This window comes from Amblyomma americanum, chromosome 2, assembly GCF_052857255.1.
Source record: "Amblyomma americanum isolate KBUSLIRL-KWMA chromosome 2, ASM5285725v1, whole genome shotgun sequence".
Classification (NCBI taxonomy): Eukaryota; Metazoa; Arthropoda; class Arachnida; order Ixodida; family Ixodidae; genus Amblyomma; species Amblyomma americanum.
This window is the reverse complement of record NC_135498.1, coordinates 101810173-101833697: the sequence shown is the minus strand read 5'-3', so window position 1 is coordinate 101833697 and position 23525 is coordinate 101810173. Positions and strand designations below refer to the sequence as shown.

At 45.2% G+C, this 23525-nt stretch overlaps 1 protein-coding gene across 1 annotated transcript; it reads right to left on the bottom strand.

The window, feature by feature from the left end:
• Positions 1 to 5430: 5430 nt before the first annotated feature.
• LOC144118881 (uncharacterized) lies at positions 5431 to 23102 on the bottom strand. Its single transcript, XM_077651664.1, has 11 exons — positions 23015 to 23102; positions 21251 to 21331; positions 21072 to 21169; positions 20305 to 20363; positions 19768 to 19813; positions 18931 to 18998; positions 17570 to 17694; positions 15003 to 15065; positions 12985 to 13104; positions 8026 to 8090; positions 5431 to 5573 (listed from the first exon to the last, which is right to left on the bottom strand). The coding sequence occupies exons 1-11, from the start codon at positions 23075 to 23077 to the stop codon at positions 5477 to 5479; spliced, it is 885 nt and encodes a 294-aa protein (XP_077507790.1). The 5' UTR covers positions 23078 to 23102; the 3' UTR covers positions 5431 to 5476.
• Between the last annotated feature and the right edge of the window lie 423 nt (positions 23103 to 23525).

The following is a 23525-nucleotide window of genomic DNA, read 5'->3' as shown; positions in this document are numbered from 1 at the left end:
AAAATACTCTTTCCGCGGACGTCCGGGAAAACGGATTGCCTTCTTTAGGCAGCATGTTGCTGTGCCTCACTGATGCGGTCGAAATGCCTCCGGGCTCTACACAGAGTCCTGGAAAGTGCACACAGGCTTGGAAATTGGTTCATATTCGAAGAAAGAACCCAACATCCAAGGGAAGATATCTGAGCAGGAAGACTCATTAGCCCGAGGCAGCGCAAGAGCGACCACGGCGGCCCAAATCAACTCAGCGGACCTTGCAGCTGCTGCAGGTGCTGACGCAGTCCCAGAAGGAGCTGCGCAATTCAAAGAAATTTGGACGGTCTTGAGGAAAGCTTGGCAAGTTTTAACAAGAGTAGTGCCGATGTGTGCAGCCGCCTTGCTTCGGAACTGGCTACCGAGGACCAGACTGTCGAAATCCTGCTTCCATGCCTTATGAACCCAACCGGCATGACAACCTGTCGGTTCGCTGACGTCCTGCGAGTGAGCAGTGTTTTAAAAAACCACGACGCTGTCAAGATCCTGAGGGACGAAAGTATGTTGTCTGGCTACACATTCCACACATCCTGTCGGTTCCGGCGATCTGAGGGCGCCATCTTCTTGGCTTTCGAACTTTCTGCTCCGGTGATTGCGACAATTTTTCTCAATGGCCTTTCGACAAGACAATAATCTTCAAACTAGTGCATGAGTCGGCGCGTGGAGTATTCCCGTGACGTCGCGTGCCGACGTCCCCGCAGGTGCATACGCGAAACCGCAGCCCAGTTCGTCCAATTCGAGCATTTCTACAAATGAACATTCTTGGAACATTTTCGCAGCGACCGGCTTTGTTGCGGACGGAGTCCTTGGAACTGACATCATATTTCGATAATGGGCCCATCTTTAGTTCGCTCTTTCTGAGCTTTGCTTTTTAGACAGTCATGCCCACACCTTTCATTCACACCGCAAACATCCATGCCAATAAAATCTGAGACGTTGATTATATTGGCATATTTTAACCGCGAACTGTTGGCGCCGGTTCCGATGATGTAATTTTGCAGCTGGCACTGCAGTCCGTAATGTGTTACGGTATACACTTGGCTGCTCATGATGGTTGCGTAAGTACAAATGGCGGAGTACTGAGCTATCAGATTGTGCCACAATCTAAGAAAAAAAAGGAACTGAAAGGGGGCGAGAGCTCAGTACTTTTCGGGGCTAACTGATTTGCCACAAGAGTTAGTCCTTTTCGGGGCTCCCTTTGGGGTTAGCAAAGGGTAAGTGTTGCTTCTCTAAGGAAAGGAGTAAAACAGGCAGTTCTAAAATATTTCGACCCCGCGTGCACAGGGAAGTGCCCACACTGTGAGGAGAAGTATTCGGACATTTTCCACATGCTGCGGGCATACCAATCAACTCCACACCTATCCCCAAACCTACCCGGGAGGCGGCCCTGCTCGGCTGCTCTGACCTGGCGAGCCGGAAGGCCCAGGTCGGGCGCGCCCGAGCAGCAGCTACAGCCAAGCTACAGCTTCCGGCCGTGGTGCGACAGACTGCCTCTCCGGACGCCTGTGCGCGGCCCGGAGGTAGCTGCCGCGCCATATTCGGTGGAAATAAATGTTCCTCCTCCTCCTCTGCAATGACAGAGGACTCTGTTACCTATATAGAGATATCTTTTCACTGATAGCCACCTAGTGGTGATCAGTGTCTTTTTTTAGCGCGATGCAAGCGCCTTTCAACGGCCGCTGAGAACACCATTCGTCAATCCAGGAAACAGCGCACCGCTGCGACCCGCCGTCTCGCGAGTCTGTGCCGTCTTTGCGTCATGCCGTGTCTTGCATGGGTGGGAAGTGGCTAAGTAGTTTACCATACGGTGGAGTTTCATGTCCATAGTGTACCAACGCGCGCGCACATAGTCACAGTGCTCGCTTGTCAACACGAAGCACACAACTTTACCACGTTACTGAGAGGCTTCTCGCAGATATCTACTATGCCTGGTGCGAAATCAAAAAGTGACGCTCCCAAACGACTGAAAGAAAACTTGACTGCACCGTCACAAGCCCGTGAAACGCAGCACTACTGCACGGCATGCAGAAATCGGCCAAATTTGACCGCAAAAATCGACCGCAGAAGCATCGGCCAAATTACTCTTCGAATTTTTTAAACGAAATTTATTGCCCCAGGGCATCAATGATGGGTGAAGGTGTGATGAATGATGTAGTAGAGATTAAGTGAATGGAAAAATGTTAGCTGATTTGATGAAGTCCAGTAGAGAACGATGGTACGGTCCCTGCGTCCAGGCAATGTTTGAAGCAGGATTCCTTGGTGAAAGACCTGCTACCATCAGGTGCCGGATCCTTGTAGGCTTGAGAGCTGGGCAGTCCCAGATTAAGTGATGAATGTCGGCCTCAATGTCCTCGTGTTTACATATCGGACACCCTGGACGAGGAAACAATTCTCGGTACTGAGGCCACTTCCGAGTGATGGCTGGTGTGAGGGCAACCCCGACCCGGATCCTCCTAAGCACAACTCCTCTGCAAGGGTAAGACCGTGGGGGAGGGATACCGCACACGGAGGAATGAGAGCACGTGTGCGGCGCCGGAGGAGTTCCTTTCTTGATGAAAGGGGGGTAAAATTGTCCAAATAAAGGAGCCGAGGCGGTGATGAGTTCGTATTCGCAAGGAGGGTCGCTAAATCTGCCTGGCTTTTATAGGTCAGCAGATCCTGTGGGACCCACTCAATACGTACTGGCTGCGGGATGCGTGCCGCGAGCCGGCGGATGTCCTGACATATCGTTGGACAGCGGCTAACACGTCGTAGCAGCCGGACAACTTTAAGGGCGTCAGTGTGGATGACAACGCGGGCCGCAGGGAGCATAGTTATGTCGGCCACGGAGCAGAGTGCTTCTTGAACTGCAACGAGCTCAGCACAAAAAAACGAAGGGGGTTCCGTAAGCTGAAACCAAGAGGTTTGATTCAGGGCAGGTCTGCACGGGCAGTAGATAGCTGTTGTTGCTTTGCAGTCTTGTATGCTTGAGTCTACGTAGACAACAATGGATCCTTCAGGCAGGCAAGCACCTTGTTCCTCAAATTTCTGGAGAAGCAACGATGCCGAATGAGCATATGTTGGCCGGCGATTATCTGTTGGCTTGTTGTCGCTGAGCTGTGCAAACTTCCATGGGGGAAGAACTGGCGTTGGCGGCTGAAGAATGGAGTGTGACGTTGCATAAGTCCTCAGTGCATAAGTACTCTCCGAATTCAACTAAGGAACACTATAGCCGAGCGACGTTTATTCCTTATATGGACGATCTCAGTGCTTCTCCTGAGTGCCGCTTTGGAAACCACAGCGCAGCTTTAAGTAGTTTTCAGTTTTTTCTGCCAACACACGTCTTTAAAGGGAACGTTGAGTCCGCGCAGCCGGCTTTGGAATTTCACATACAGGACATGCAGACAACTCACATCCCTGCGATAAGGGGAGAGTGGCAGATGTGGAAAGCAAAATGGGAAGCAACAGGTAGAGCAGACGCCGCGCTACGCCACTGACGCGTTAATGAACTGTGACAGGGTCTTAATTCCGATTGTTCATACATTCCTCAAGATTTTAGCAATGCTACCATTGACTACCGCTGCTGCAGAACGCAGTTTCTCTACTTTGAAGAAGGTTAAAACATACCTTCGGAATCTAACAGCTGAACAGCTACTTAACTAGTTAGCCCTGATGTTAATTCATCGGACTCCAGTTAACCTTGCCGAAATTATTTCGGCAATAATGGCGAAACCAAGACGACTTGGGATCACAGCGCGACAAAAATGATATTGCAACCCAAACCAAAAGTAGAATTCTGTGAAGAAAAAAAACACTGTCATATACAGCGCTTTTTTCTAATTTATATAAGGCCACTCACATAAAGATGTAGTGGTGCAGATGCTAGGGTTTATTTGTAGCAGTGCATATATCGTTAAAGTGTCCCTTCTGTGCGGCGAATATTTAGTGTTATGTGTACAATGCTGCGTATTTTTCCTTCGTTTAATTGTAAGCTTTGTGTTTAGTTTTCATGGTGTGTATATGCTTCGTACCAGCTGCTTCTGTGTAACTAGCGCTGATAGTAAAAAAGGTGCGTGCAGTCGTCCACAGACCTATAAGAGCGCTCGAACTCCGTGTCGTCGCGCTCCGCAGCGCGCAGAGTGACATCTAGCGGTAGCGCCTGGTTCGCGATTGCGCATCCTTGAGCGTCGTCTGAGCATCAGACATGCGCCATCTCGAACCAGGCGCGCTGCCGCTAGACGTCGCACTGCGCGCTGCGGAGCGCAGACGGCACTGAGTTCGAGCGCTCTAGACAGGTCTGTGTACGACTGTACAACGCCACACTGAAATGACGCTCTGTTTCTTGTTTCGTTCCTGTACTATTATAAGTTTAATGAAGCCAGATTAAACAATTTAGTTACGATTATGTCTGAAATAGAATAGGAAGCTCTTTCTTTTGTAGTTGACGTTTCCGCATTTACTTGAGGGCTTTTTTCATCTCACTGTATATACGACCACCTTCTATTAAACGATTGCAGAGTATGAAAATTCGTCTGAGGGGCGTACCTCACATGCGCCAGAGACAAACTTTAGTTTATTCACGCTTGCGTTAGCAAAGATCTTCCTCTTCCTCAGTATTAAAGAAAGAAAATTTTGTTTGGTAGCCCTCCCCCCCTCACTCCAATAAAAAATCCTGGCAGGAGTACTCCTCAGTACTCCTGCAATCAGCAGCATTTTATTTTTTTGCTGTTATGTTCTCAAGGGCCATACGGCCTACATATTGTTTTTCACCTGTAGCTCACAGAGGATAAAACTTTTTTGCAGGTATGCTACATATAAGGCAAACACAGTATGCAGATCTTTAGCCTCTACTTTAAACAACTGCAAATTCTTTTCTATAGTTGCAATTTCATGTTTCCAGAAGAATACGATAATTTTATTCAAACCATGGCTTGTCGACAAAGAAAACATGCCTTTCATTCCGAGTCTCCCAACGGCTACAGTTGTTACTTATATGGCAACATCGGCGGAGTCGAACTTTGGTGAAATCTGTTGGTTCTTGTCTGCTTCAAAGAGCTTCCAAGGATGCGCTTGCGGACTTTGTCGTAGACACTACATGTGTTTCTGTTGCGTTACTGTACTCTCCAGCGCTCGCCCTGTGTTCTCCCCTATCGTCCGCGCCTTTACGCTGTTGCACTAATAATATATCACCAACTCGCTCGTTGAGCCATAGTGTTGAATCGCACCATGACTGACATCTATATACAGGTGCGTCACGTGTTACATCATTCTTCTCTCTCTATTAAGACCACAAGAACAAAGTGAGCCCTTTGTGCAAGGAACAAATCTTTATTTTTAATATGGGATCCGTACGTGATTTAATCAGAATGGAGGCGTAAAATATGTCTCGTTTTTCATGACTGGGCTCTTATCAGTACCAGTGCATGCTTACGTTGCGAAAGTAAGAGCACTGTCGGCTGTTTGGAGATCAGAAAATGCTTGCAAGGCATGCGGTGGAGTTCCCAATGACAGGGCAGCGGAAGGCGCTTTGAAAAGCGCGGTTATTTTCCAGAAGGTCTTGGATACTGCAAGATAAAAGCAAAAAAAAATTACGAGTAACGCCTGTGCTCGAGATTTATATCATGATGTCTTCAGTTTTGTCGTATCCGTGGTTTATGACTGTCTGTTTACTTGGTCTCGCACGAGTGACATCTAAACTTTGCGCCATTTTTTTTTGGGGGGGGGGGGGTGGGGGGGGGGGCAACACATAACTCTTAAGTACTAGCGTGGAATCTGTAGTGCGCCTCACACAAACACACCATACGTTCACTGCATGGCATCCTCTTATCGCTCCGCCGGTACACAGGTTCAAGGCGGGAAACGGTGGCAGGAGGCGCCATTTCGAATCACAGGCTTCGCGCCGAGAGGAAGGTTCTAAAATTTAATTTGAATCAAGACTTTGATGTCTGGAAGCAGTATTGGGCGCTAGTCAAGGACATGAAAGTACTGATTTCCGGAAAATACTTGGATGCGGCTAAATGAGCCCGTGCTTCAAAATGGCGGAGATGTTAACACCCTACCAAAGGAAGTGCATCAATACACCGTATAGCTATAAGACTAGCTACGATGGACAGCTGCTGCCATCAGTCGAGTAATTGGCCAGTAATACTGGGGACGTGGAAGATGTGTCGCGCCAATCAGTATGAGGCTGGCACGATGAAGGAAATGATTGATTCACTAGCTGAAGTGCTAGAACGTCCGATGACGTGGAACCGAACGGCGCGTGACACCGGCACGAGGAGCGAGCTCAATTCGACTGCACTTCGGCGTCATCATCTTCGACGGCTGGTGCTGCTCCTGCTCCGTTAAGCCACAGCTGCTGCTACAATGGTGCTGCTGCTGCAAAGGTGCGCTAGCCAGCAGGCTGGTTAACTAATGTTGAATAGTTAACTTTTTAACTATTACTGTTAGGTTCCTTATTTAATTGGAGTTAATAGCATAGCCTAAGTATTATCTACATCAATTTCGATAATTTGAAAATGTCATTCTTGTCCTCGCTGTGGCGCAAGGAATTTTGGGGCCACGCACGTACGAAACCGCGCAGCCAGAAAGGCCACGTACGCCTACGAACAAATGTCACACAGATTTACGTGTGACACGTGCTCCTTTTGCAGCGTCCTAGAGCGACGAGCGGACAGATTCCTTCTCTGAACACTCGCTTCAAACCAGGCAGGTGATGTTCCTCAAGCTATCTTAAATTCATGAATTTTTGCATGCAGTCCTACACCTGAGCTACCAGGCAAGACCTAAAACGAAAGACTTCGCTATAACTTAGCGACATTGGGTTTCAAAATTTTGACCTCACCATATGGTCGCTTCCTCACTCTGCCTCTGTCGAAATGCGGCCACCGTGAGAGCCGAAACACATATCCGTGTGTATAGGTTTGAATCGGTGAGCAAATAGGAGTACGGCACATTTGGTTTGACTTTATAGGATTGAAGTCCAAAAATGACTCACGCTATGAGGGACGCCGTATATAATGCAGGGCTCCGGCTGTGTTCTCAATGTGCATTGACATAGCACTGTACACGAGCGTCTAGCATTTCGCCCCCATAGAAATAAGACTATGGAACCCGCGACTGAGTCGCTTTGATACGTCAATCCTATACAGCCAAACCGAATGGGCCATAATCCCATATACTGACGCATTCAAACCTATACCTATTCAACTGGGCATGAAGTCATGGCAGCGGACAACAGCACCCCACTTACTGACTCTGCCTGTCATAGTGCTAATAGCAAATGGGAGTGTAGTTAAACATCATAATAAATAGTTTTGCAAAGCGGAATTCAGTTGTGTTTTCTAGCAACGGCCATTATTCTGCGCCCGCACTGAAAGCTGACTTTAACTGGTTTGTCACACAAGCTAGCCAACTCCAATATGCGTGCTTAATGGAGTATAGACATCGAAGGAGTGCGGACACATTGTATAGGCGCGAAAGTTTGCTTGCTTGTTTTATTCTTTGAAATCATGCGTTATACATTAAAATACATGAATCGTGGTACTTGCCTGCGACAGCGAAATAATAATTCAATTTTTTTTGATGAAATTTCGGCTTCATCAAGCGAACGACGGAAGTGACGTGCAGTTGATGTTTAGATCACGTGACACATGAAAAAAAAAACGTTATCAGAACTGCTGTTACGTTGATTGTTGTCCTTCAAGCTGAAGCAGGCTGATTTAAGTGCTGTGGTGAATTAAAACCACGTATCAGCGAATATATTGCAGTATTTTTGTGCTTTGTCACCTAAACAGCTACACGTCAGGGCCATTGTTCGGTTGATGAAACCGAAACAGCGTGAAAAACTTCAATTGTAAATTATTTATTCGTCGTAGGGAATACGCGGAGATCCACGTAGTGTAATGTGTAACGAATCAGTTGAAAGAAAAAAACAGGCAACTAAAATGAGATGTCTAAGAGCACCTATAGCGCCGCAAAATGAAGCAGTGAGAGGAAAACAAAATTCGAGCTCACCTCCATCGAGCCGGGTGTTCACGAGAAATGCTCCTGTCACCAACACTGTCGCCTTGGCACAGGCTCTGCAAGGAAGCACCAATGTAGCGCGCCTCAGTCGCCTGGTTGAAAAATCTGTGCGGTTATTCTTAAGGTGCGTCTAAGGACAAAATATCCTTTAGAGATCTCTTTAGAGCACTGAAAACTATGAAAGATAGGTTAAAGCTAATGCAGTGAAACCCGGGGGTATTACATTCGCGACAGTCATTAATGCCCTTGTATCGTATACGTGCGAATGAGTCAGGGTTATCAACATAAGGTATATGAGGTACTTTGGACTGAACATTGAATATATCGACTTTGAAAACATACTGCCAGCGTAACAATTCGACATATGTTTGCCGCATCTGGATGTCGTGCAGTGCGTGCAAGCTGAGAGAGTGGAAGCGTACAAAGCTGCTTCGGAACGTTGTATTCCGCGCGAGTGTCTATTGCTAGAGAAAAAACACGATACCTCGACCACGGCCCTCACCACCAGAGTATTTTTTCTAACGCTTATTTTTTTAGGAGTCACGCCAACGTTAACGTGTGCAGTATAAGTGGTTAAGTCGATTACTTATTATTGAAGGCAAAAAGAAGGAGCTAACAAACCTCATTTTAACGTATGATTTTGTTGCATGCCAGAATCTTTGACAAAAAGAAAGTATTTTTCTTCGTTGCCACTCGTCCTTAATTTAATTGCTACGGCACTGCTGTACGGTATATAGCAGGTTAATGAGCTTTAGTAGTGCATGACGTTAGGTCTTATCCTTCCTTTGCAAGTGTTTATATACGCATTTTTTTTTTCGCATTCATAATGCAGGCATACCTAGAAATGTCACAGCGAAATTAGCAGTTTCATTTTGTGAAATTGTTTTCAAACTGTTGCGTGCCATGCGCATAAATAGGTATAGCACACTTACATATAGAATTGCATTTAGTATGGACCGCGCCTCTAATTTGCACGGTTTCATTTTATTGCTTTGCATATCTATTACTTCGTATCTCGCGCGCTCCCCTCAGAAATGTTTCTACGCTAAGGGTATAATCGATAACATAAAACAAAAAACTGGAGTTATTTTCTTAGTTGCACGGCTATAAATAATTTGAACTACATTTATATACGACGCCATTAGTGTCTCAAATTTGCGTGCATAACACCTGGCCTACAATCAGGAAGTGCACGAGGGTTACTATGAAAGCTTCGAGGCTGTTGTAATATTCAAGCTTTCCAAAGCAAAAAAAAAAACTGCTCAAAGGCGGCCTCCTTTATGACTAATCGGGAGAATTTTCAGCGTTCCCAGGCGGCTTCTGCAATAGTTTTCTGTGGGAGTCTTAACTGTTCGATGCGACCTGTGGAAACAGTTTAAAATAAAGATTTTGCTACATATCCTGCCTTCAGTATTACCATAAAGGTTTTCAGTTGGTAGTGTCAGCGCTGTGTTTGTCTTCCTTCTGTCGTCTGTGTTTTTTGCGCTGCATATTTTTCTTTTCTGTGATGAACCAACAGGCCCAAATTACCACCCTTCATCAGTTTACCATAAAGGTATCTTATACTTTTCCAATTTTCAAAATTTTTGTCAGAAATTGCTGAACTTGCGTAAAAATTCTGATAATTTGAGCGTTTGTAGCGTGCTTGAGGTGCCTCTCTGCTTCCAGTGCGAAATGTTTCTGCTGAATAATTGGTTTTTGGGGAAAGGAAATGGTGCAGTATGTGTCTCATATATCGGCGGACACCTGAACCGCGCCCTAAGGGAAGCGATAAAGGATGTAGTGAAAGAAGAAAGGAAGTTAGAGGAGCCGTAGTGGAGGGCTCCGGAATAATTTCGACCACCTGGGGATCTTTAACGTGTACTGACATCGCACAGCACATGGGCGCTCAGCTCTTTCATCTCATTTCTCCATTCTGCCTGCTATCCTTTATTTCCGCTGCCCCAGCTCGGGTGCTTCAATATCGATGGCAGATGCCGGGGCTAGCAAAAATCTTTTCCTTCCTTTTTACTATTATTTTTAATAAAACCACTACCACCGCGATCGGGTTCGAACCCGGGAACTCCGGATCAGTAGCCGAGCGCCCTAACCACTGATCCACCACGGCGGGTCAAAATTTAGTAAAAGCGGCATTTCACGGCAGGACAAGAAGAGATGCCTCCACCCGCCGACTCCTTTGAGTGAGGAAAACATTGCTGATGTTGATAAATTGTACATAGAAACAGTAGAGGGACATTTACAGAAGCGGCACTGTGCAATAGATCGGCGGCAGTGTCCACGATACTGCGCAAACTTTCCAGAGGTATAAGATAGTTTCAAAACTGGAGTTTCACTCGTCATGTTTGGACGAAAGGTCATGGGGTTCAATGGTACAAAACAAGTCATATTCGATAGCCACATCTTTGGGTGTGTTTCTCACACCGGTACTGCTTATGGCTTTATTAGTTGTGATAAGGTCCCCTCGAGAGGCTAGAACGGCGACCCAAGCAGGGAAATACAGAGGACTATTGTGCGCCGTCAAAACGTGTCAGAGCACGTAACCAACGTCACTGTTAATTTCCCGGAGTTGATAGAACTTATTCGATGCTTATTCGTTTAAGTGTTCTGATCTTGCATTCAGTGATTACTTTCTGCTTCCAGCAGCAAAAAATTGACTGCTGGTTCAAAGTTTTGCGAGCTGTCATGCAACTGTTTAAGGCCCTGATCGTCGGCTTGCAGTGCTCGGAGAAAATGAGAAGAGAGAATGTTTCTTTAAATCTCTAAAGTAATAGAAAAGTGCACAGAATTTCAAACCGAGTATGTTGAGAACTTTGGCGAAAGGGGTTCTAAACTTCCTTGCTTATGTATTCCTCAGAGCTTTTGTTATGCCTTTCGTAGGCGTTTCGAGGGTTCTTATACTGTAATTTGATATGCACGAGCTCTGCTACTTGGTTTGGTTCGCCTGGAAGGTGCCGATGGTCACGTATTGCAAGCTATTAAAAAATGTTATCAATTACACGGGTTCGAATAAATTGTGGACTATATCCGAAATGGTTTAGGTTGTCGTCCAACTCGTTGTGAGTGGATTACGCTGAATACGGCAAAGGTTGCATTCGTTTGCATGACCTGAGAAAAAAAAAATGATGCGCTGCCCTCACTACTGGACAAAGGTTATAGTCAGCATTGCCTCTATTTTGCACATCGTTTATTTATCCCATTTTCACCTCTCTGGACAATATGTGGTAACAACATGTTGAGACGCATATTAGGAATAACTTTACACACCTTCAAAGAGCAGCGTACCTTAGAAAAAAATTCGAGCTATTTACATCCAAGCGGAAATGCAGAAAATAAATTTGAATGAGGCACTTAATGTGGCAAATGGAAAAGAAATTTGGGTGCCTTTTTAACCACATTTTTAAAAAAGAAAATGTGATAGTGTTTAGGTTAGTGTCTAAAATTCTTTGTGACTTCCCACCACCACTGTGTCTGGAACCTGTTTCCTTTCCCTTATATGGTACACAAGAGCGATTACCTTCTGGAATGTTTGAGTAACTTCCATTTGGATTACCGTCTGGAATTATACTTAACCAATCCACTAATCCACCTAAATCCATTTTCTGGGGTGGACCTATTTCCAAAATTCTGGGAATTCTCAGAAATTTTGAAAGGTGGGCCAACTTCAAAGTTTTGGGGGTCCTCACTATTTCAAATTTTCGAAGCCCTGTGACTGGGCCACTGATGGTCACGTGGTGTTGATGACGGCACAACACTCCATAGCGCGAAGTCCTCATACCCCCCCCCCCCCCCCCCCCCCCCAACTGGCGCAGTGGTGCAGCGGTTAAGCGTAGCGGCCACTGGCCTGGCAGGTGGCCGCTTCAAATGCAGCCACCGGTGAGGCGTTTGGCACTCGAGTTGCTCTTCCTGAGCTACCGCAAGGCTCATGCGCAGCGCCACTGCCGGCAGCTGGCAACTGCATTCAACTTGCCAACGGTAGCCGGCTTGCTCCCAATCCGGTCATCAGGAGTTTGACCAATGAGGGAATTCCGTTACCAATAAAAAGATGGTATGTTGGGGTAAGATTGGGTACCAAGAGAAATAAATGAAGCAGGGGGTGAGAGAGAGTGACGGAGGTGGAGGAGGTTATAAAATTTTAGAGTGGATGGCTGCGGGTTGCGATGGACAGGGAAGAGCCTTCTTCCTGCTATGGACAGACTCTGTGATACGATCATGATGCTGTAGGAGCGGGCACTTCACGCGACAAAAATGCTGACGTGCAGTACGGTCACATACATGGAGTCTGTATATCACCACTGCCCAAGTTGTAAGTAACATTCGTGACACTTCGTCTTCACGCACTGTTTTTGCGATACGAGTTGCATCAAAACGTTATCGACTCGGCGATTTGATGCGTCAATGAATTAATTTCATTTCGCTGCAAATTTTTTCGGATTACTCGGCTTTTAATTTTCGCAGAAACACCGAAAATATCCGCCGAGGTTAAGCGGCGAGAGAAGTGCACGGACAGGTGAAGGTATTTGTTTTAATCAACTACCGCCGACGTATATGACTAACTGATTTGTGCAGTTCTATTCTGTCTGTGGGGTTGGTTCCACTGTCTCTTTTTTTAAAAGTGCTAGGTCGTCAGGAAGCGCTTCCTCCAGATTGTGCGTCTTCCTCCCACCCGTCCTGTCCCTCTTTTGAAGGCAGCACTTTTCTTGAGCTATGGAAGATGTAATTTTTCATATTAGAGGATGTGAAGCCAAGCTTCGCTAAAGCTTTTTCCACGAGTCAATACGTGTGACATTCACTCGACAAAAAGGCCCCTTCACCAAAGCGTGCTTATAATACACCATAACGACGATGTTATCAAAATCTGGCATTATTTTAATTTTTTTTTCAATTCGAAAAAAAGTTGAAGCAGTGCATCAGTGACACAGCTGCGTACAATGCATATGCGGTGTTTCTCACCCATCCGTAAAGGACGAAGAAGAGTTGGTCCGGTTCGATGAAAACAGAATCACTGAGGCGCAGCATTTTCTCTGACGTCTTGTTCCGTCCTTTGAGCCTGCTCAGGAGTCGGTGGTAAACCTGTACAAGAAAAGGATACCGACGCGAAAAGACAGCGCGCATGAAGTGGAAATTAGTTTACCTCGTTTCCCTGAAAGAAAATTTCAAGCAGAAAAGTTTGTTCAAGGGATGAGGTGCACATTTGTTTGTGCCTGCGCTATTTGGTAGATGAGGAGTACTGTCTACAGATTCCGCCAACATACATAGTCCAAAATACAGTTATCATCAAAACGCACTGATTTTCGATTCCTCTCACATTTACTGAAAAGCAGCTGAGCAAGGAGGTCTAAATATGAAAATTCTTTAACAGAAATAAAATGTCTGGCATAGTAGAAAAGAAAACACGCGAGAAAGAAAACAAAATTCAGCATAATTTTTTTACAGGCCTAAAGGTAGGCTTGAAACATTATTCTTTCTCTTCTTCATAAATACCTAAATTAAAAACATTTCAAGCCATTCGTTGACGGTGCTAGCCTCTACTCTCGTCCTCCCATAGCAGTGCGCGTGACACAACTTCTCATCAACAAGCACTGATGAATAGACATGCGAGTACGTCGTTTTATTTCGATAATGATTGAGGTTCGAATGGCTGCAGCAAGGAAAAGCATACGTTCATTTATTTTTTATTTGCACACAGAAGTTCGAAGACCTGGCTATGGAATGTAGGTCACCGTTTGTTGATAAATCTCATGCGAGTCGCTTTCAAGTCAACAATAAATGCCGGAAAGAATGGAACTGGACTACAAAGACAAAACAACCACGTGAAAACAGGACATACATGTCCTGTCTTTTACGTCGTTGCCTGTGTTTTTAGCGCAGTAGTTCTTTTCGTCATGAGCAATCGCCAACTTGCAGAACTTGCTGCTTTGCAACAACGAATGCCAATGGGAAAATTTTAGCTACCTCTTTCGGAACAGAGAGCAGCCATGCAGAAACATGCAGACAGCGTAGTCATGAAGGACACGAACATTTGCTCGAATTTCTATGCAGGGGATATGTTAATTTAGCTCCTAAAACAGCATTTTTCTGCCATACCGACTGTTGAGGAAATAAACGCGCGCCGTGGAATGCTTCTCCCAGCTAGACGGACGTATTGTTCGAGCTGAAATTTCGCGAAGAAATGGCATTTGGTTGGCAGAATTGTTTTATACTACGTTTGTTTCGAGTACTTACTTGATTGAATGAGAAATCGGATATTCACATCGTCTGCGGCGACGACGAAGGAAATCAAGCCGTTCTCTCAACGAACGATTCCACCGGTGGTGCCATCTCGTTGGTCGACCGTGGAGATTAGGCAAAGAAAAAAAAAAGGGGGGGGGGGGTCTTTTGCTGGAGGTTTCAAGACTCTTCACCAACTGCTTTATCAATGATCACAAAAAGCTTAGTTGGTCCAAAACTGCAAAGTTTCAAGACTTTCATGGACAACACCATCAAACCTCCCGTAAGACACTCCCCCGCCTCCTTTGCCGAATCTCTTCAGCCGAGAAACGAGATGCCACCACCGGTGCAATCGATGGGAACGCGGCCGTTCTCGTTTCGTCGTTGCCGCAGGCGATGTGAACACCCGACATTCTCTTTTAGTTCAGGCAAGTGCCCTGAAAAAATCTGGTATAAAACAATTCTGCCGACCAAATGCCTTTTTTGTGCGAAATTTGAGCTCGAAAAAAACGTCCGTTTAGTTGGGAGAAGCATTACACTGCGCGCATTTATTTGCGGAACATGTTTTAGTTGCTCTCCTAGCTCGGCACAGATTCATTCATGATGAATAAAGTTTTGTCGAAGCTTTGCACGCGACGGAGATCAGACATACTAAATTTTCCGGAGACCTCGGCGCGCATTACAAGGACGTGGAACTAATCCAGCGTCTCTCGCTCACTCGTCGCTGTCTGTGTCGAGTCAATCAAGAAGACCACCCTCACCTTGTACGCGGTCTCCAGAAGAAGAACTTGCATCAAAGGGCGCCTGTTCGGCCAAGGGTCGGTCTAAGAGAGAGATGTCCAATGTCAGATCCTAACGGCAGTGTTACCCACAATATCTTCAGCGGGCATCACGTACAGGTATATATATATATATATATATATATATATATATATATATATATATATATATATATATATATATATATATATATATATATATCAGTGCTGGCATGCCTAGCTTTCACCCAACTATGTGTTCACATTTGAGGAAACATTTCTGTGTCCACACGGTAGGACCAACCTACACAATAACTCGGATCAGCATACATAATTAAGAACAGAGACCACCCATATTTTTAAACCCATGCTCTGCAATCATACGTGCCCGTGTCGACCGGAGGGTAAAATCAAGGGAGTAAAGTCCTCATTTAGCACCCACTTCAGCGCAGCCCATGCATGCTTATGAGTATTTCCTCCCTTTAGTGAAATCTACTCCCGCTTGGTGTATCGCTCAAAACATATAGCAGTAAGGAAAGAGGATAGGCTTTTCATGTTACCCAGGTGAGCTTAAAAGAACAGAAAGATGAAGAGAAAGGAGTAGTAGCAGAAGAAGAAGACAGTGATGATGAGCGATCTTGATTTTTTGATTGTGCAAGGAAAAATTATTGCACTTTCTTGCGGCATTACAGTACGAAACACTAATTACAGAACACTATCAAAACATTCGCAGGAGAAAATTACTTATTTGTAGAGAAAAGGGCAGTTATTATCAATCATACAAGCGCAGCCAATCGGCTACAAAGGAAAGCTGTAGCCCTGACAGAAAGTTTGTAGTTGAATAGAAATTATTACAACCATTTTTCTTATCCGTTATTCCTTCATATTATCTCTCACTGAAAATCTACTCCACCCATGGCGGATTCACCTGAACAATGGACCAACACTGTTCCCAGTTCAATCATTCACTCAATCAATTCGCTCTCGCCTTACCATATGTCAGCCGACCCGGTTAGCTCGGTTGTTGAGAGGCTCCTCGGTGAGGCGGCGGTCCCTGTTTCAAAGCCCATACCAGGACGAATTTTTGTGTGTTGGGTTGCGTTGAGTTTTATGGCACATAGGCAGCTAAGGCCATCATACGCCAAGCTCAAGGTGTAGAATTGGGTTTCTGTAGAATGTTTAGGTATAGGAAAAATCGTCGATGTACACGTGTAGATAGCCTAAAAATATTGAACTGCCTAGTAAAAAACAAAGAAATCTGGAAATAGCTAATGGTAAAAGCCCCAGAGAAGGTAACGTAGCCTCACCGGCTATCCTTGGCTGGGAAAGGATCCTGAGGCTCCCAACCAATCAAATAAAAAGCGTCAGCCTTCTTCTCAGGAATGAGAAAGTGTCTGAGGTGTATCATGCAACAAAGCGAACCAGTGGTTCAGAATTTACAGTTTTTCAAGTACCCCTGCATCTTTTAAAAAGCTAAAAACGGAAGGTCTGTTAAAAATGGCATATCAACTAAGAGCAGTGCTGGATGAAAAGGAACGCATTCATTATAAAATTGAGTAAAATACTTCTGTCTTAGTGCTTCAAGTTTCACACATGAAAATAAAATGTGATTAACAGTAAGATCATCTCCGCATTCGCAAACAGGTCTGTCTTGTTTTGTTAGCAAGAAGTTGTGCGTAAGGTGCGTGTGGCCTATCCGGAGGCGGCATAAAATAACTTCCTTAAAACGTTCCTGGTGAACACATGATTAAAATTCACCTAAAACCGGTTTTACCAAGTGTAGTTAATTATTCACTTCGCCGTTCCATGCCGACTGCCATTTTTCTCTTAATTTACGCTGTACTAAGTTTATGCAATCCTTAAAAGGTATATTTACTTTTTTTATTTCTTTGCCACGAGCTTTAGCAGCGCAGAAATCTGCCCTCTCGTTGCCTCTTATTCCGACATGACTGGGAACCCAGCAGAAATTTATGTTTTGTCCTCGAGCTGTGGCTGTTATCTTGTGTATGATGTCACCAAGAATCGGAATGACTGCATTTATAGAGTGCAGAGCTGTAAGTATACTGACAGAATCTGTGTAAATAATACTGTTGGTGAGGTTATCGTGTACTATTTTATCTACGGCCACACAGACTGCGTAACATTCTGCAGTGAAGATGGATGAGCACTGTGGAAGTCGTACTGTTTTTGTCCGACTTTCCTCGGGCCACTGCGGTTCCTACGTAAACGTGCGTTTTTGAACGATCTGTATAAAACTGCGTGAAACTACTGTATTTTTCTTCGAGTGCAAGAAATTCTTGTACTATATGTTGTTGCGGAGTTTTTTTTATGGAACTGTGTAAGAGTGAGATCACGAATTTTTCTTTAACTATGAAGTCTCTGTGGAGGGCTGTATAGCGTTCCTTTGTAGCCGTATGGCAGCGCTTGGGTTGATGCTTAAGAGCAATTACTTCCTTATTACAAGTCTGCTCCACCTTCAAGTGTTCCCCTAAACATTCAACCTACATTGTTACTACGTCGCGGGGCTATCTGGGAAGGCATTCTTTCTGAGAAAATAATTACGCACGCACCACGTTGGGCGAACGCTGGAAGCCCCGGAACCCGCGTGCGATGCACTCGGCCAGCAGGTTCCACCGAGACTGCGTCGCCTCGTCCATTTGGGAGCCGAAGCCGCCTCTCCGGTAAAAGGCCAGACCTGCGCGAACAAGACGTAGTGCACGTGCAACGAACACAGTATACCAAAGCCGACTTGCAATTCTCACATCAGCGCAAGCCACCGGAGCTCTGCACTAAGGAATCTACCCACCTGACTCGTCCTACATTTAAAAAGCTTATAAAATTTTATCCTTCTCTCACGCACACGCATCTTGACCTGCGCAATGCGTTCGTACCATTTAGAGCGAGTTTTCGAGGCGCCGGTTTCAGGACCGGCACCCATGTAACTTTAGGGTGCATGTTAACACTCGTAGCTGATGTGCTTATATGCGATAGAACCCGGGGGAGTATTAAGAGAGTAACTGCTCTCTCTCTCTCCCCTGAAGCAGCGTCTGGCCAGTTTACAGCGTTGCTCTATAGAGACATGCGCGATATTGTGACGAAGACGAACTGTGCAGTGGCGCGGGCAGGAGCGCTTGCGCTAGGGCAGCGGCCATTAAATCACCTCATTGCCATCGATCATGGCGTCTCTTTCTTTGGCTGGCCGCCACGTAACATTTGGTGGACCTTGCCGGGTATCATCGGCATCCTGGTCCTGGAGCTTCCCCCCCCCCCCCCCGCCCCGTCCCCCGCCCAGACCACTCAACACGACGAACTGCACCCGACTCAAGGACCTGACCTACCGACCCCACCGACCATAGACGCCGCTTACATCTGAAGACACCGTTCATCTGCCCAGGCCGTTGGGCGCGTCCTGGGGCCTCGGCCGTCGGCTCCTGGTGAACTATGGTCATCTCTTTCATCATGGCGGCCAGCGCCTCACCCCTTTCTCCTTCCTGTCCCACCATCTTCTGAAGCCCATCACAACTTCGCGCGTCTCTTTGTCACCGATCGGGACGATCGCTCGGTGGCACCGGGTAGTGTGACGAACAAGACGAACTGTGCAGTGGCGTGGGCAGGAGCGCTCGCGCTAGGCCAGCGGTCATTAAATCACCTCATTGCCATCAATCATCGCGTCTCTTTCTTTGGCTGGCCGCCACGTAACATTATTTTCGAAGCATACGTGTTCTGGCCAAGTCACTCTGAGGAAACAATTATGGGCTTTTAACTACTAAGCTGAACAGACGTTATCATGAACAGGCTTTCGACGAGTTACACAAGTAACGCAGCAAAGAGGCGTCAAAGGGAAATTGTGAGCAGGTGCCCCAAATTGCTGTTCACGAATATTCACACTCATGCGTAGATTTTGCGGCCAGTTATTCTTTTTTGCTCATACCTTCATGAAGAAACGCAGGCAGGAGGCTTTCAAGAACTGCTTTTCCGAACGTGCCGATGTGCATGAAGCTGGGAGAAAGAGCGAAGCACGGACTGTAAATTCTAAGGATACAAATAAGCAAAAATGAAACTACAAAAGAACATTGGTCCCTGTACTTCGTTTTTTTCCTCTATACCGCGTATGCAATTAGATCACAGCTTAATAGCCGTTAAGGATTTTAAAAGTCATTAAGGATTCCCTACATCCCTTTCAAAATTTGCGTATGCTTTGGTGTTCTGTGAACAGCAGTTAGTTTCCAAATGTTCTTAATTCTGATTTTACGCTGCGGGTTATCGGAATACTCCGAATCAGATGCAGGTTTTCAGCCTGCCCGTTAAACTCTATCGCTCAGTAGCCCGCTGCACAAGCCTCTCATGCCTATAACATTTAATTTCACGGTAAAAATGAACCCAAATTTGCAAAGGTTGCATGCGGACCACACTAGGAGTGAGTTTTGAGTTTTCAACTGCGCCTGCGCATGCACGTTAGGGTAAAACAAGCTCTCCACACAGCCAAAGAACATGCAATTCTTGAAAATTTTTGCGCTACAATAGCCACTGAACAAAATGTAGAATGTTTAAAAAATGCACGTGGGTGGAATTCTTCGCGCCCAGATTCTGAGTGTCGAAGTGGAATTGTAATTAGTGGGTTGACTTCAGTGGTTACGTAGATGATCAGTGTCAGTATGAATGTCCTAAACGCAGCTACATGCCCAAGAAACCTCTCAAAAGTGCTTGATTAAAAGGAGTTCTCGTCAAGGTCAAAAACATTGTATGCATTACGAGTGTGATACTTTACCTTTCTTCACCAACGAATGCAGAGTTAACAAGATGTACAGGAAAGTCTGTAAGTGGAGATATAAGAAGGCATTCGTGCACTTTTACATCCTTCTCGAGGGGCATCGCTTCATTCGAGGCAGAATATACCAGAAGGACTAGTATTTTTTTCTCGCACGAAATCTAAATGCTTCAAAACTTCATTAGTTATGGGTTTATGCCCCCTTATAGAGAAAAATATACGAATCAAACACCTCGTGCAGATTGCTTACCAAAATCTGGAAAGCAATAGCTATTTCTACTGAGCTGCACCGACAGCTGTAACATATTCTATTACTAATAATCAAGACCAGCTTTTTATTTCCTTATAGTTATATAACAACTTTTCCCACTCACTAATCGCCGTTATATTGTCAACTTCACTTCTGCGCCTTGAGAGCCAGAAAACAATACGTCCCGTTTGCACTTTACAGTTATACTTTACAGTTATACAGTTACACTTCACACAAGAGAAAAATTCCCAAATGTTTGCCTCGAAAAAGAGCAAAAATAAACTTACACAAATTATTTGTGTCGTACGCCAAGGAACCTCTAATAGTGAAACTAACATCTCTCCATCTGAAAGGTAATATCCAGAATTTAAAATTGGTTGTTGGGGACAGGAAATGGCACAGTATCTGTCTCATATCTCGGCGGACACCTGAACAGCGCCGTAAGTGAAGGGATAAAGGTGGGACTGAGAAGATAATATCCAACTATTAAAAAAATATTCAGGAGACATGGCGAGCACAACGTAATAAAATAAACCGCTCCTTTCTTTGTTTGATCTTTGTAGAAAGAGTACAGTTTTTATGGGCAACATATTTCTTGAAAGCCCCAGTCATCCAAGTGAGAACAAAAAGGGGCATACAGACGCTCACTGCAATAATAATTCAGAATTCCACAAAGATTAGCGTAAGTTTTCAAAATATCGAACACATGATCACTCTGGAAACCGCTGAGACAGGCAGACAGAAGAAGAGGAGTTTGAAGTCGATAAAAGTAAACATGGCTGTGGTCATGTGTTGCCGAAACCCAGCGGTTGTTTGTTGCTGTAGGGACACGATACAGGGGCCATGTTTTGAAGCAATCTTCTTTATTCCCGGCATATTTACTGCTGCGGTGTCATTTGTTGCGTTCATTTAATACCACAGCCGGGGACCAGCCTAGCGAGGTTGATTTTCGCATTCAAATTCCGGACCTGTTGCAAAAATGCCTTATTTTATCAGTCCTATGGAAACTGTGGGAGGGGACTTTTTCCATTCTTCCGGTCGTTATGATGCTTACCCTGGCTGCTCCTTCGTAAGCTTAAGCTCGACATGCGACACCATTGTGAGAGCAATCGTGATTAAACTGTATTTGTCAGGCTCTTGCATGACGGGAACCTGAAAAAGAAAAGTTGAGTGCGAAACTAGCTCAACGTTATGGCGTGCGATTCCGCGCTGCTATCGGATGGTGGTACTCACGTATTTATACAAACTGGCGCATTCTGAATTACTCGAACAGGTCTTTTCGATTCCACCGATGTTAATACGGAGGTCGGACATCTGTAAAAATTTGTAGTGAGAGTTTGAAAACACCTAGAACGAAAAATGTCGCCTATTGCTTCGCCATGGGTTAGAATAGTGCTTCAAAGAGTCACGCAGAATATATTGGCCACAGGCGCTTAGCGAAATTTTTGTGGTGCACACGTAAGAGGCCTGAACTGAATTTGGAAGGCTGTAGCAGACATTTTAGCTGGCACTACAGGTAAACAGACGTACGCGTATGTTACAAACAAAATAGCCTCTTTGCCACTACTACGCTTTCTTCAGCAAACTATGTCATGTGGTCTGGAGTAAACTGGGCGCCTCTGATGCGTTCAGTATTGCGCTATATTACTGCGTTAGCAACATAGCCCTCATTCGGCAAAAACGCCGCTGTGTGTTGGTACGAAGCTAGCACCCGTCACCCACCAACCTATCTCCACCCTTAGGAAACCCACGCAGGATCGAAACGAGAAAGCGACGGCGAAATGAAATTCGAACATGAAATGGGAAGGCAATCATTGCAAAAGCAGAAGTGTAAAAGCGAATTATAAAACTAATACTGTGCCCGCATAACAGAACGATATGAAATCGGGTCAAAAGTTTGTGCCGTGACGTCAAAATGACGAAACGATGAGATGTCACCACTTGACGCAAAGAGGAATCAGCCAATTACAGCACAATGGCGCCCCGAAGACACTTATTTGCAGGAAAAGGGCCGTCTGCTAAATATTCAAAGTAATTTTTTATTCTGACAAAAACTGTGTTTTAAGCTAAAAATGCAAGTAAGACAATGAGAATATAAAGTTTTGCATTTAAATTTGCTGATTGTTAACTTTTGCGGCTGCAGGGGTGCGCTGCCGTTGGTAAAACTTGACTATGGCGACCTGCACGAAAACGTCTTGTTATTGTTTTTTACGCCTAGTCTCCTTCTCGAGTTGAAACGGGCATTGAAACAGCTCGTCAGGCAAGTCAGACACCTCTTCGTGCACCCTCCTTCGGCGTTGCTCGCGCTGGCATAACCGCCTCAGTCCCATCGCCATGTGCGCTGCCATCTACGATCACAAACGCAACGGTCAAGTAGACCGCCTCGAGGCGATCACAAAAAAGTTTGTGCCTGCATAATTAGGTGGACAACATAATCTCTTCTACCACGTCCGTGTCCTAAACGGCAGCCGTCAATGGCGCACAAAAAGCAATATGGCCGCTGGTCACGGCCGACCAATAGGAGCAGACTAATTGATCTGTTTTAGACAAGTTTGTTATAAAATCATTCTGTAATATGGTCCTTGGCAACATACATATGTCGCATCAAATCGTATGATCGGCCGTCAGTTTTTTTTTATTCCATAATTTTTTATTCGACTGACTTAGGAAAATAACGAATTATAGTGGCACTTAAGAGGTTCGGCTTTGATGTTATCACAGTTATGTGCACAAATAATTCACATATATGTACCAAAGATGTTGCTTGCAATATAAGCTAAGCATGCAGATAAAAATTCAGAACTGGTGGGAAACTGAAGCAGTGCTGTGTGGTCACCTTGATAAAACGGTAACTGTATGACGAATTATTTGAGATAGAGTTCTAGCTGTTGCCCAGCTTCGATTTCTCTATACGAAATATGAAAGCACCGATGTGTTCTAACGGGCACACAGCGGCGCCACACTAAGACGCCATAAGCGCATTAGCCAAGCTTTTACCTTTTTCTGCATCATCTCGTACGCTTGAGGGGAATCAATCCCCTTACGGAAGATGTCCAGCATGGAGGATAAGTAGACACTTTTTATATCATTCACCGTCTGCGAAAAAAAAGAAAGAGAATGATGATACCAACCTAAACAAAGCTAACAAAGAATGCATTGGTGCTCTAATGAGCACTGTAGACTACTACTCCCACGCAGGAATGGCAGTTTGCAAGTCCACGGGCGCATAACTGACATTGGCCACCCCGTTAACATGCATAGCGCCTTTTCCCTTCTATCTTGAATTCCTTCGTGCCTTTCTTATAATAATAATCGTAATTGGTTTTTGGGGGAAAGGGAATGGCGCAGTATCTGTCTCATACATCGGCGGACACCTGAACCACGCCGTAAGGGAAGGAATAAAGGAGGGAGTGAAAGAAGGAAGGAAGAAAGAGGTGCCGTAGTGGAAGGCTCCGGAATAATTTCTATCACCTGGGGATCTTTAACGTGCACTGACATCGCACAGCAC

Coding starts and splice junctions, on each gene's coding strand:
- LOC144118881 (XM_077651664.1), bottom strand. CDS start 23,077: ATGCTGGACATCTTCCGTAAGGGGATTGATTCCCCTCAAGCGTACGAG. Junction 21,170..21,250: donor GCGCCAGTTTGTATAAATAC/GTGAGTACCACC, acceptor TTTCTTTTTCAG/GTTCCCGTCATGCAAGAGCC. Junction 17,695..18,930: donor GCCTGCGTTTCTTCATGAAG/GTATGAGCAAAA, acceptor TTGTTCGCGCAG/GTCTGGCCTTTTACCGGAGA.